This window comes from Mustelus asterias, chromosome 2 (assembly GCF_964213995.1).
Source record: "Mustelus asterias chromosome 2, sMusAst1.hap1.1, whole genome shotgun sequence".
NCBI lineage: Eukaryota > Metazoa > Chordata > Chondrichthyes > Carcharhiniformes > Triakidae > Mustelus > Mustelus asterias.
Window position 1 is genome coordinate 126,245,946 of NC_135802.1, and position 12,012 is coordinate 126,257,957.

The 12,012-nt window shown below is 40.8% G+C and overlaps 1 protein-coding gene and 1 pseudogene across 1 annotated transcript in view; both read right to left on the reverse strand.

Annotated features, from left to right (window-relative positions):
* tmem170b (transmembrane protein 170B) overlaps positions 1–12,012 on the reverse strand; it is a 57,435-nt gene that overhangs the window by 12,899 nt on the left and 32,524 nt on the right. Inside the window, exon 2 of the mRNA XM_078241077.1 lies at positions 11,502–11,672. Within this exon, the coding sequence (XP_078097203.1) occupies positions 11,502–11,672 (171 nt within the window). The remainder of the gene's footprint in view (positions 1–11,501; positions 11,673–12,012) is intronic.
* On the reverse strand, positions 9,796–9,963 carry LOC144482081 (U2 spliceosomal RNA; annotated as a pseudogene).

The window sequence follows — 12,012 nt, forward strand, 5'->3', positions numbered from 1 at the left end:
CTGTGTCTGTGCACTGTTGGAGAACAGAGACCACTCCATCTGACGAAGGAGCAGCAAGCTCCGAAAGCTTATGGTATTTGCTACCAAATTAGGGAGCCACCTGGTGTTATGAGACTTCATACTGTACATCAATGGGGACAAAGTAGAAATGGTCAAGAGCTTCAAGTCTTTTGGTGTCCAGATCACCAACAACCTGTCCTGGTCGCTCCATGCCGACACGAGTTAAGAAAGCCCACCAATGAAACATAGAAACATAGAAACCCTACAGTGCAGAAGGAGGCCATTCGGCCCATCGAGTCTGCACCGACCACAATCCCACCCAGGCCCTACCCCCACATATTTTACCCGCTAATCCCTCTAACCTACGCATCCCAGGACTCTAAGGGGCAATTTTTTTAACCTGGCCAATCAACCTAACCCGCACATCTTTGGACTGTGGGAGGAAACCGGAGCACCCGGAGGAAACCCACGCAGACACGAGGAGAATGTGCAAACTCCACACAGACAGTGACCCGAGCCGGGAATCGAACCCAGGACCCTGGAGCTGTGAAGCAGCAGTGCTAACCACTGTGCTACCGTGCCTCTACTTTCTCAGGAGACTAAGGACATTTGGCATGTCTGCTACGACTCTCACCAACCTTTACAGGTGCACCAAAGAAAGCATTCTTTCCGGTTGTATCACAGCTAGCTATGGCTCCTGCTCTGTCCAAGAATGCAATAAGCCACAAAGGGTCGTGAACAAAGCCCAGTCCATCACTCAAACCAGCCTCCCATCCATTGACACTGTCCACACTTCCTGCTGCCTCAGAAAAGCAGCCAGCATAATTAAGGACCCCACGCACCCCGGACATACTCTCTTTCACCTTCTTCCATCAGGAAAAAGATATAAAGGTCTGAGAACACGCACCAACCGACTCAACAACTACTTCCTCCCTGCTGCCATCAAACGTTTGAATGGACCTACCTTGCATTAAGTTGATCTTTCTCTACACCCCAGCTAAGACTGTAACACTACATTCTGCACGGTCTATTTCCTTTCTCTATGTATGGTATGCTTTTTCTGTATAGCACACAAGAGCCAATATCTTTCACAGTGTACCAATACATATGACAATAATAAATCAAATTTCTAAACTGCTACATGTAAAAGCCCACAGATTGTCAAGAGGCAAGTAGAAGTGCAAGTGCCGTGCAAATACAGCCTATATCCCACTAACTGTAAAATCTGAGCCAATATCTGGATATCTCTCTCACTACCTAGCATTCATGGGATATTTTTGGCCATGACAAATTATTGTCATGCTTTCCTGGCTTACAACAGAGACTACACTTCAAAATGGATAGAAGATTGGCCAAGTATAGGGTCGGTAATTTTCCAGTTGGCAGAATGTAACTAGTGGGGTGCCACACAGAGGTCAGTGCAGCAGCCTGTATACTAATGATTTGGAGGAAGCTACCATGCAGATACAGCATGCAATTAGGAAGGCAAATGGCAAGGAATAAGAATGCCTTGCTACAACTTGCAGGCATTGGTGAGATTGTTTCTAGAATACGGTGTACACTTTATGTGAGGAGCAATATACTTAGAGGAAAAACAGAAAAGGTTTGCTTGGTTGATTAAGGGGGTATCTTATAAAGGAGAGTTTGAGCAGGCAGAGCCTGTACGCATTTCAAAATAAATGAGAGGTGATCTGCAACATTCTGAGGATGAAAGTCATGATTTGCTCACGACATTGCATCTACCAATTAAATGTGGAAGGAAAGTGCTTTACTGATACTACAAGATGAATCAGTGATCTGACAATAGAGCCTCCAGGCTTTGACCTCCATCAAAAACAATAGTCTACAGAACAAAATAGAATTGACGACAACCCAGCAAGTGACTGTCGTCACCCAGATCAGTCTTGAATACAACATACAAGAATTTTGTCAAAAGGATTCACACAACTGCATAGTGCTGTAACGTGGCTCCCTAATTTAGACTTGCAAAGCTGCAAGATGTCACACACATCAATATAACAAAACGTAGATGCTGTGGGGATGTTTCACCTCACGGGGAAATCTAAAACTGAGGGGGGGGGGGGGGAACAATTTAAAAGTAAAGAGGTCTCCCACTTAAGACAGATGATGAAGAATTTCTTCTCTCAGAGTGTCATTAGTCCTTGGAATTCTCTTACCCCAGTGGAGGCTGGGTCATTTAATATAATTCAAGGCCAAGTTAGACAGATTTCTGATCTACAAGGGAGTTAGTGATTATGGCAGGGCAGACAGGAAAGTGGTGTTTGAGGCCATGATCGTTTCATCTATGATCTTACTGAATGGCAGAACAGGCTCAAACGGCTGAATGGCCTCCTCCTATATCTTCTGCTTTTGAGCCATCTCTGATTAACTTGATAAGAATAATAAAGGTGGTGAACAAATATATACTCCAGATCTATACAGTCAGGGGCTGCCTTTTTATTAGATTCATAGAATTTAGTGGGAAATTTGATATCATACAATAAAAGCAGCAAGGAAACTAACACAACACAATATAGCAATTGAGGGAATTTCTTAAAATGCCGTTTAAAAGTAACTGCTTTTATTTATAATTTTAGAGGATTCTATAATGGGAGCCATTTTAAGACAGACAATCTCTCAATACTAGTTAAAAAAAGACAATTTTAATTACATCAAGATGTGAAGTACCAGTAAAAATTCTAAATACAAGCTAGTTTAAAATTTTTATTCAGTTCTTTAGCTATAACCATTCTCATTCACATAAATCGGGCTATCCACAATGAATTGCAAGTCACTGGCAAAAAAATTGGACTGAATCTTCCAACAGCAGCAAGGCTGAGCATAAAGATTTCTCCGAGCTGACACCACTGCACATTTCTTCTGGAATCTTTTGATCCCAACTAACACACAGCGATGCATCATACAGGAAACTCCATCAGAACAGATTAGAGTCGGAGACAAGAGATAAAGCACTACTTTTGTATGGCATTAGCTGTCATATTTGTATTCTTATCCAAAGATCCAGTCTTTTCATGGTACAGAATGAGTGAAGTTGAATCTGGGAGTGACAGGTGGGGTGTTGGTTTGAGTTAGAGCTGTTAGACAGGGTTTTAAATAGTAATATTTCCTGGGTAGCTATCAAGGTAAGTCTTGCAAGTCCCAAAGACGAATTTGAGGTATTTATTGAAGACAATGTGTGGATAAACTTGGAATCTCCTAAAATGCCAAAAAGGTGTTGAAAGTAGCATGTCATAAATATTTGTGTGGTAAACTGTCCATTTACACAAAGTTGAAAGGGATTTGTGGTCAAGAGTAGCGAATCTGCATTTTTACTCATGAAATGTTAACATGTTTCATGTTGCCATGAGGAAAAGGGTAGAGAAAGCCAATTTTGGGAGCAGGTTACTGGCTTCCCTACAATTCAATAAATATCACAGACAGACAGCAGATCTATGTGGTCAGCAGACAAAAGGCTGCTTGGTTTTGTGAGCTACCACAGCTAGATGGTCTCTAATCAAAGAGATGCAGCCTTCTGCAGAGTTCAGGAGATTTGTCTTTATGTAGCCAGAGAGAAAAATCATCAGAACAAGTCGTACTGCTGTTGGTGGATTTAAGAAACCCCAAAAAACTGAGAAAAGTACCTGGAGATACCACTTGATGAACAGGGAATACGAGAACCCATAGAAAGCTGGGTATTTACTACAAGGACCATAATTTCATGGAGAACGCAATATGCAATAAGTATAAAAAAGGAACATTCCTCCCTGTAGTTTAAAGTATAAGTTTAGTATTAAAAAAGTGTTCAGTCAATAGTGCCTTCAGTCATTTGCAACATTTGAAAGTTCGATTCTCTTTTTTAAAAGCATCATTCTTGATAAAGACCGTAGCACCATCCAGACTCCCTTAGTTGGCAATAATAACGGTTTTCTCTCCTCAGGTTCTGTACTCCTTTTCTTAAAATCTGCTGTCATTACCTCTTCTAGAACAGAAACAACCACCTTTGATTCCTCTGGCTTTGCAAGCTATCTTCCCAACTTTAACCTTCACTTCTCCAGTCCTCGAATATCTTGTTTTTTCTCAATTTTGTGTCCATCTTTCCTGGAAGTCCATGTTTGAATTTTTCCAATTAGGTTACAGCCCCAGCACCAGAACAGTTTGCATCAAAATGACAAACAAAGAGCATCTTGTGACAGTGACAAAGGTAAACTATTCCTCCACATCCTTCTCAACGTGCCTGCAGCAAGCTTCCCAGCTGGGTGGGACTGTATTCGGGTGATTCTATTCTTACCCATTTTGTTGTAGCCAGGGAATCACCCAAAATGGTTTCTCATCTGACTCCCACACAGTCACCTCCCCCCCCACAAAGGATCCATCATTGACCCCTTATATTTCCCATCTACATGCTGCCCCTCAGCAACATCAACCAGACGCACAATATTAGTTTATACATCTATGCTGATAATACTCAGCTCTATCTCATCACCATCTCACTTGACTCCTTCACTTTATTTCTAAATTGTCATAATGAGTACATTTCTTCCAATTAAATACTAAGATGATTAAATCCATTGTTTTCAGGCCTCACCCCACAAACTCCCTTGCCTCAATCACCAAGTCCGACTCTATCTGAGGCAACTGAGAGGCTGAGCCAGACTATTTGCAACATTGGTATCATTTTACCCAGAGATGAGCTTCTAGTTACATATCTGCCACAATGTGATGATACTGTGCTATTGATATATTGTAATTTTTTTGTAGAATGTTTAAAATTCAGCATTATTCTGCAGGTAGTCAGTGTGTCTGGAGAACATTCAGCTCAAATGCTGCGAAAACAGGACAATTACTCATTTCAGCCATGGGACTTTTGTTTATGACTGAACACTTTTTTTTAAATACTAAAATTATACTTTAAACTACAGGGAGGAATGTTCCGTTTTTATACTTATTGCACATTGCGTTCTCCATGGAATTATGGTCCTTGTAGTAAATAGCCCAGCTTTCTATGGGTTCCCGTATTCCTGGGGTTTTTAATTAAAGAAATGGAATGTGGGTTTTTGACTATGTTGATTGACAGGGTCATGTGATAATGTGGTTAATGAGAGGGGCTAGGTTTGTATCAGAGAAACAGCTTTCAGTTCTGGTTGGGGTTTGTTTAAAAACAGAAGTCTGCAAGCTGCTCTGAAAGCTGTTAATTTCCAGCAAGTATGCCTGGGTTTGCTAACGTTATTTGAAGTGGCATTTGAGTTAAGCTGCTTCACATTGTTAGAGTTATACTTAAAACTGTGTTATGAATAAAGCTAGTTTTGATAAAAGATCCCTAATTTGTCAGTGAAATTACTCCTGGAGTGAAACATCCTATCATCACATTTATGCCAAAATAGAAAAATTGTTGAAGTCTAGTTTGGCTTCATAACATACTTTGGGGTTTGGGTCCAGGCCCCCAACAACAAAGACCATCCATTTCCATCTTCATAACCCCACGCAATTCCACTGCACCTCAGCTCATCTGCTGTTGCAATCCTCATCCACGTCTTTTTTACTTCCATTCTAATACATTCCTGGTTAGTCTTCTATCTACCCTCTGCAATCCAAAATTCGGCTTTCCCGTAATCTTCTCTGCTCACTGAACTTGTGGCTCTTGGTTAAGCATCATGGAGTTAAAATTTTCATCCTGGCTTTCAAATCCTTACATAGCCTTACCCTTGCCTGATCTCCTCCAGGTCCACAACCCACAAGATATGTGTCTCTCTAATTCTTGCCTGTTGAGCATCCCTATGTTAGTCCACCACCAGTGGTTATTTAGGTCCTAAGCTCTGCAATTCCTTTCTTAAGCTCCTCAGCCTCGCTTATTTCATCTTGCCTCTCACGCCACCCAGCTTTTAGTCATCTGCTTATGTGGCCATCATTTAGTATTTTGTTTTCCAATGTCCCTGGAAAGTGTGTTAAGACACTTCCATAAAAGTGGAACTTAAAAAAACACTCTAAATGTTTGATGTGAACAACATTTGAAACATTAAGTGCCAAAACAGCCTGAGAATTATCAAAAGATCACCAATGTTTAAAAGCAACCCAATTTCCTTGGCCTCTATATTTTGTAGTGGGAAACCCAAGAAGAACTCCAATATTACAATCACTACTTTAGATTTTGCTCAATTAATTACTGCTTAAAACATTTTTTTTAAAATCACTTCTAGTTGAAATAAACACATCCAAATGCAAGGAAAAGAACAAAATGAAATAGCACCTTTCACGTCCTCAGAATATCCCAAAGTACTGCACAGCAAATGTAAAAGGTCCTCACTGCATTGGTTAGCACAGGAGCCAATTGGGACAATAACTGACCAGATTAGGTTAAATGATGTTGGTTTAGGGATAAATGTTACTCAGGATAGGAGAACTCCGCTGCTCTTTTTGACAAGTGCCTTGGAATCATTCACATCCTCCCATGGGACAGAGACAGCCTTGGTTTAAACTCTCAGAAAGACAACACCTCAGCAGTGCACTCCATTGAAGTGTAAATGAAGTGGATCTTGCATCCACAGGCTACTGATGAAAAGTCAAGAATTCCACCATTTAGTTAAGATCCACAGTGTAGTCTTTATGAGAGGCCATGGTGAATGTGAAGCTAGACACAATCTATTGCTAGTGGCATTGCTCTTAGTGAGTCTGCACACAATTGTCTAGCAGGAGCTTTATAGCATTATAGTAATGTAATAGAACAAACGCTGGGGCTAAAATGAAATTTTCTTTGCCAGGGCTAACAGGCAATAATGAATCTGCCACCCATGAAATTTTCTGCTTCATCCACTTTTGCCCATTTTAAAGTTGAAGTTTATCACCACTACTTTCCTATGGATTTAGTGGAAGTTCCATAAAACTGTTCAAATTGCAAAAATAAGTACCCATTTAAAGTCAACCAATGCAAATATAAATCCATTAGTGCAACTCCTGCAATGGTTTTGTTCTATTACTTTTGATTCAATAGAGCTTCTAGTCGCTTCATTGGCTGGCAGCTCCCAGCAGGTGGGACTTCCTTGATCCCAGGGAACGGACCCTAACAGGTGGTCAAGTGCTCGAGTGGAACAAGATGTAACGCAAGGTTCCTGCCAGCTTTCCAGCCGGAGCCAAGACAAGATCCCCATTGCCTCCACAAGATTCCATTCCACCTCAAATAGACCTGAGCAATCAGAAGAGTGTTTCTTTTTAAATTAGAAGATGCAAACGCATAGTCAGTAACACACTTCTAAATAAATAGACATGACAACCATCTGGAACCTCAGTTTGATGACCTGAATTCTCTCCATTGCTCAACACCGTTCAAACGTTTGACCAGGACAGCATTTTGAGATAACCAAAATTGCAGATATGGCAACAAAGTGAAAGGAGTATACACACATGTATATATTGTGGATGCAAACATCCTAGGACCATTTGTAGCTTTCCTTCCTGTAATCTTACCCTTGCAGCCCAAGAAACCCTTTTTGTGTTTATTATGTCTGATTTTTGTGGATCATGGGTTTAGGTAAAGAATAGTTACAATATTAATAAGAACAAAAAATGCTAGATAAACTCAGCAGGTCTGGCAGCATCTGTGGAGGGCAAAACAGAGTTAACGTTTCCAGTCCGTGCGTCTCTACTACAGAACTGGCTAGAATAGTTACCATACTGTTGCATTGCTGGTGGATAAATCTGAAAATCAGAACATTTGAAATTTTGTGATCGACAATGCAAAATATATGCAAATTAATGGGAACACAGATTTAAACTTGATTTATGACAGCCAAGGTTCCATGCTAGGCACAAACAGGAGCCATAAAAACAAGAAGCTTGGGCACCAATGCTTTTGAGATATATTCCTGTATTAACAGCACTTGCGTGCAAGAACAAACAGCACTGCATAGCCATTAGCCCAGAATTTGTGGATGACAATGGTCAGCATTCGCTTTCATCCCCCTCTCAATTGGACTGGAACTTCAGGATTTAGTGCAAGTACAAGAGTAATATGGAAATCCTGAAGTTGCAGGCTGCCCTGCCACAGGTTATGCTGTGACCCCCCCAACCCCACCCCCTCCCCCACCCCCCACCCAAAATTACTTGCTTGGAATGAGAACTCTCTTTTTTGCTCTCGCATCAGAAAAAGATTGCTTTGTGATGATACCGTGCTTTTAAGAAATGTATTTCAGTCATGTAGACGGAAATACTTTTGTGTACTATGCACCTTTATCATAAAGATAAAGGTGTACAGTGTTACGGGTAATGTATTAGCATGGATAGAGGATTGGTTAACTAACAGAAAGCAAAGAGTGGGTGTAAATGGTGTTTTTCTGGTTGGCGATCAGTGACTAGTGGTGTGCCTCAGGGATCAGTGTTGGAACCGCAATTGTTTATGATTTACATAGATGATTTGGAGTTGGGGACCAAATGTAGTGTGTCAAAATTTGCAGATGACATTAAGATAGGTGGAAGAGCAAAGTGTGCAGAGGACGCTGAAAGTCTGCAAAGGGATATAGATAATCTAAGTGAGTGGGCGAGGGTCTGGCAGGTGGAGTACAATGTTGGTAAATGTGAGATCATCCATTTTGGTAGGAATAACAGCAAAATGGACTATTATTTAAATGGTAAAAAATTGCAGCATGCTGCTGTGCAGAGGGACCTGGGTGTCCTTGTGCAGGAATCTCAAGGAGTTGGTTTGCAGGTGCAGCAGGTAATTAAGAAGGCAAATGGAATTTTGTCCTTTATTGCTAGAGAGATGGAGTTGAAAAACAGCAAGGTTATGTTGCAGCTGTATGAGGTGCTGGTGAGGCCACACCTGGAGTACTGTGTACAGTTTTGGTCTCCTTACTTAAGGATATATTGACACTGGAGGGGATGCAGAGGAGATTCACTAGGTTGATTCCGGAGTTGAGAGGGTTGGCTTATGAGGAGAGACTGAGTAGATTGGGGCTATACTCATTGGAATTCAGAAAAATGAGGGGAGATCTCATAGAAACATAAGATTATGAAGGGAATAGATAAGATAGAAACAGGGAAGTTGTTTCCACTGGCAGGTGAAACTAGAACTAGGGGGGAATAGCCTCAAAATAAGGGGAAGCAGATTTAGGACTGAGTTGAGGAGAAACTTCTTCACACAAAGGGTTGTGAATCTGTGGAATTACCTGCCCAGTGAAGCAGTTGAGGCTACCTCATTGAATGTTTTTAAGGCAAGGATATACATTTTTGAACAGTAAAGGAATTAAGGGTTATGGTGAGCGGGCGGGTAAGTGGAGCTGAGTCCACAAAAAGATCAGCCATGATCTTATTGAACGGCGGAGCAGGCTCGAGGGGCCAGATGACCTACTCCTGCTTCTTATGTTCTTATGTTCTAGTGCAGGATCTGTTGCAGCAGTTCCATGCATTCGAAGCCATTCTGTCTAGAGGCATCCTGTATTGTTGCTGCAGCAACATAATTGCCTCTAATGGGATTTGCAGAATCTGCCTTGATTGGGATGATTGGCATGTATGTCATGTGATGGGGAACCTGGGCTTATACAGAATAATCCATCTTAAATGCTGCTTTTGGAGTTGAGAGAGAGAGAGCAGTTCCTCTCTTTTCCCCTCTCTGAAATTGGAGACTGGAATCTGCCAGGAAATAAGTCTCTTTTTTTGAAGATTCCTCCGAGAGTGGATCTGAGAGTTGCGAAGAACAAAGAAAATTACAGCACACGAACAGGCCCTTTGGCCCGCCAAGCCTGCACCGACCATGCTGCCCGACTGAACTAAAACCCCCTACCCTTCCGGGGACCATATCCCTCCATTCCCAAGTGCACCGTTCCTGGAGACTCTGCAAGACCAGGCTGATGCATGGGGTGGAAGGAGCAAGCCCCTTTCCCACTGCCCTGGCCCCCAGGTAGGGGACATATCAGATATTAAACTGATAAAGAACAGATTTATTTTTGTTTATATCCAATTCAATCCAATCAAAATCCAATTCAAAGTCTCAACAAGTGAGACATTCCAGATCTAAGCTGACAGGACAGACTGGCCGTTTCCTGTCTTGGGCTTGATCTACATTTCCCCAGCTGATTGGAGCAGGCATTGCACCTCCTCCGAGGCTTGATCTCATTTGCATCTTAGCCAAAACGTCTAGATGCCAGTTTAAAAAAATTGCTTCAAATGAAGTTGCTGTTTTGGAAGCTGCAGAGAGAGAGGTAGTAGCCCTTTGCTGTTTTGAGGATGTACCCTTCTCTGGAATTCTGTCCAGAAGTATTAAAAGGCTGAAAATCCAGCATCACATATGCATATTTGTTTTTGTGCCAAGTAATTCTGAAGGTGGGTGTACATCTATGGGGTATTGCTTTAAATTGGAACAACAGCTTATATTTTGCCATGTCCAAGTATTTTGATTGGTAAAAGTTATACAAATTATTTTTGTTATTCTAACTATATTCTTAAATAAACTTTGTTTTGATAAAAGCTTCCCAGTGGGTCACTCGAATCATACCTGGAGTGAAGCATTTTATGCTCACCCAAATGCCAAAAATTAAATGCAGAAGTTGAGGTCTGGGCTAACTGCATTTCTGGGTTTTCATGTGCAGTTACTGGGTTTTTAATGGCGATGAGGAATGAATAACTCCTGCCAATAAGCCCAGAAAAAAATTAATAGGAGTAATTACATTTTTTAAAATAATTAAATATTTTTTTAAAGTTCATTAGTATTTAAACTTCTATCATAATCCATCCACACGTTCCAAACTTTGAATGAATAAATTTTATTTTAGAGTTTTGTTTTTTGTTTCCTGGTTAGTTGTTTGCGAAATACTGTGCGATTGGCTACTCAGACTGCAGCTCGGTAGTGGTAATCCCACGACGATTAACTACGTGTCAAGAGAGTTGAAGATTTTGCCACAGAGATCACTTATCTCTCAGCAAGACTTTCTTCTTCAGCAGAAATCAGTTATTCCACCACTGACTGCAAGTTGTCAGTTGTTATGTCAAGTGTTTCATGATTTTGTAATTTCACATTAGATGAGCTTCCTCATGCTATAACCCTATTATTCCATCCCCACCAACATCACTCACTGTCCCAAAAAATAGAAAAGGATTATCAATAATTCCTGCAATTGACAATATTTCTTTCTAAAAGGAAGGGCACCCAGTTATAAGAATCCTCAATGTTTTCAGAAAGCCTTACATGTCTATTCCATGAGCAGCATACTACATCTTGCAGTATGCAAATGCCACCAACAATCACATCACTATATTCCAAAAAGTTGGGATTTCCATTTTTTTAAAAAACCTTGACAAAACAAAGCAGATAATATGCAATTTAAAAGACCAGTTTGACACAATAGTTACAGTTTGGGCCCAGAGTTCAGGAACACAAGAAAGATTTGGCCCCACAGGCCTGCTCTGCCATTCAACTAGATCATGGCTCATCCTGTATCTGTATCTAACTTTATCCAACATGTGTCAAACTAGCAAAATGTCACATGCATGTTTGTTGCTCAAGTTCAAGTACTTACTGGTGATCATTCCTCCAGTTATGGATGCCAGGAAGCCCACAACAATGGCTATCACTGATATCACTCTGCCTTGTTTGTGTCTTTGAAGCATTACAAACATCAGCAGGCCCACAGCACCATGGAGAAAGAGAGAGGAGAACAGAGCCCAGAGGAAAACCCAGTACCACATTTCTATGGGAAAAAAAGAAAACAACAATTAGGAGGTATAAAACACTAAAACAAATCTTAGAAAGACCTTCATATTGCTGACATTTATGAAAAGACACAGCATTAGGCGAATACAGAAAGGTTCATTGAAAGAAATGAAACAAACTCCCAGAATTGATAGATTTCTCTTCTGAACATTTTCCCACTTACTGGATGATCATAGCGTCTGCTACCTAGTTGTTAACTTTCAAGATCAAACCCTAAATATGTGAACTGTTCATTTTAAGTTAATTGAAAATGCTCAGGATATTTACAGCATTAGGGTTGATTATTTCTGGCTCTTCGCCAATCACTTTTTTAAAAA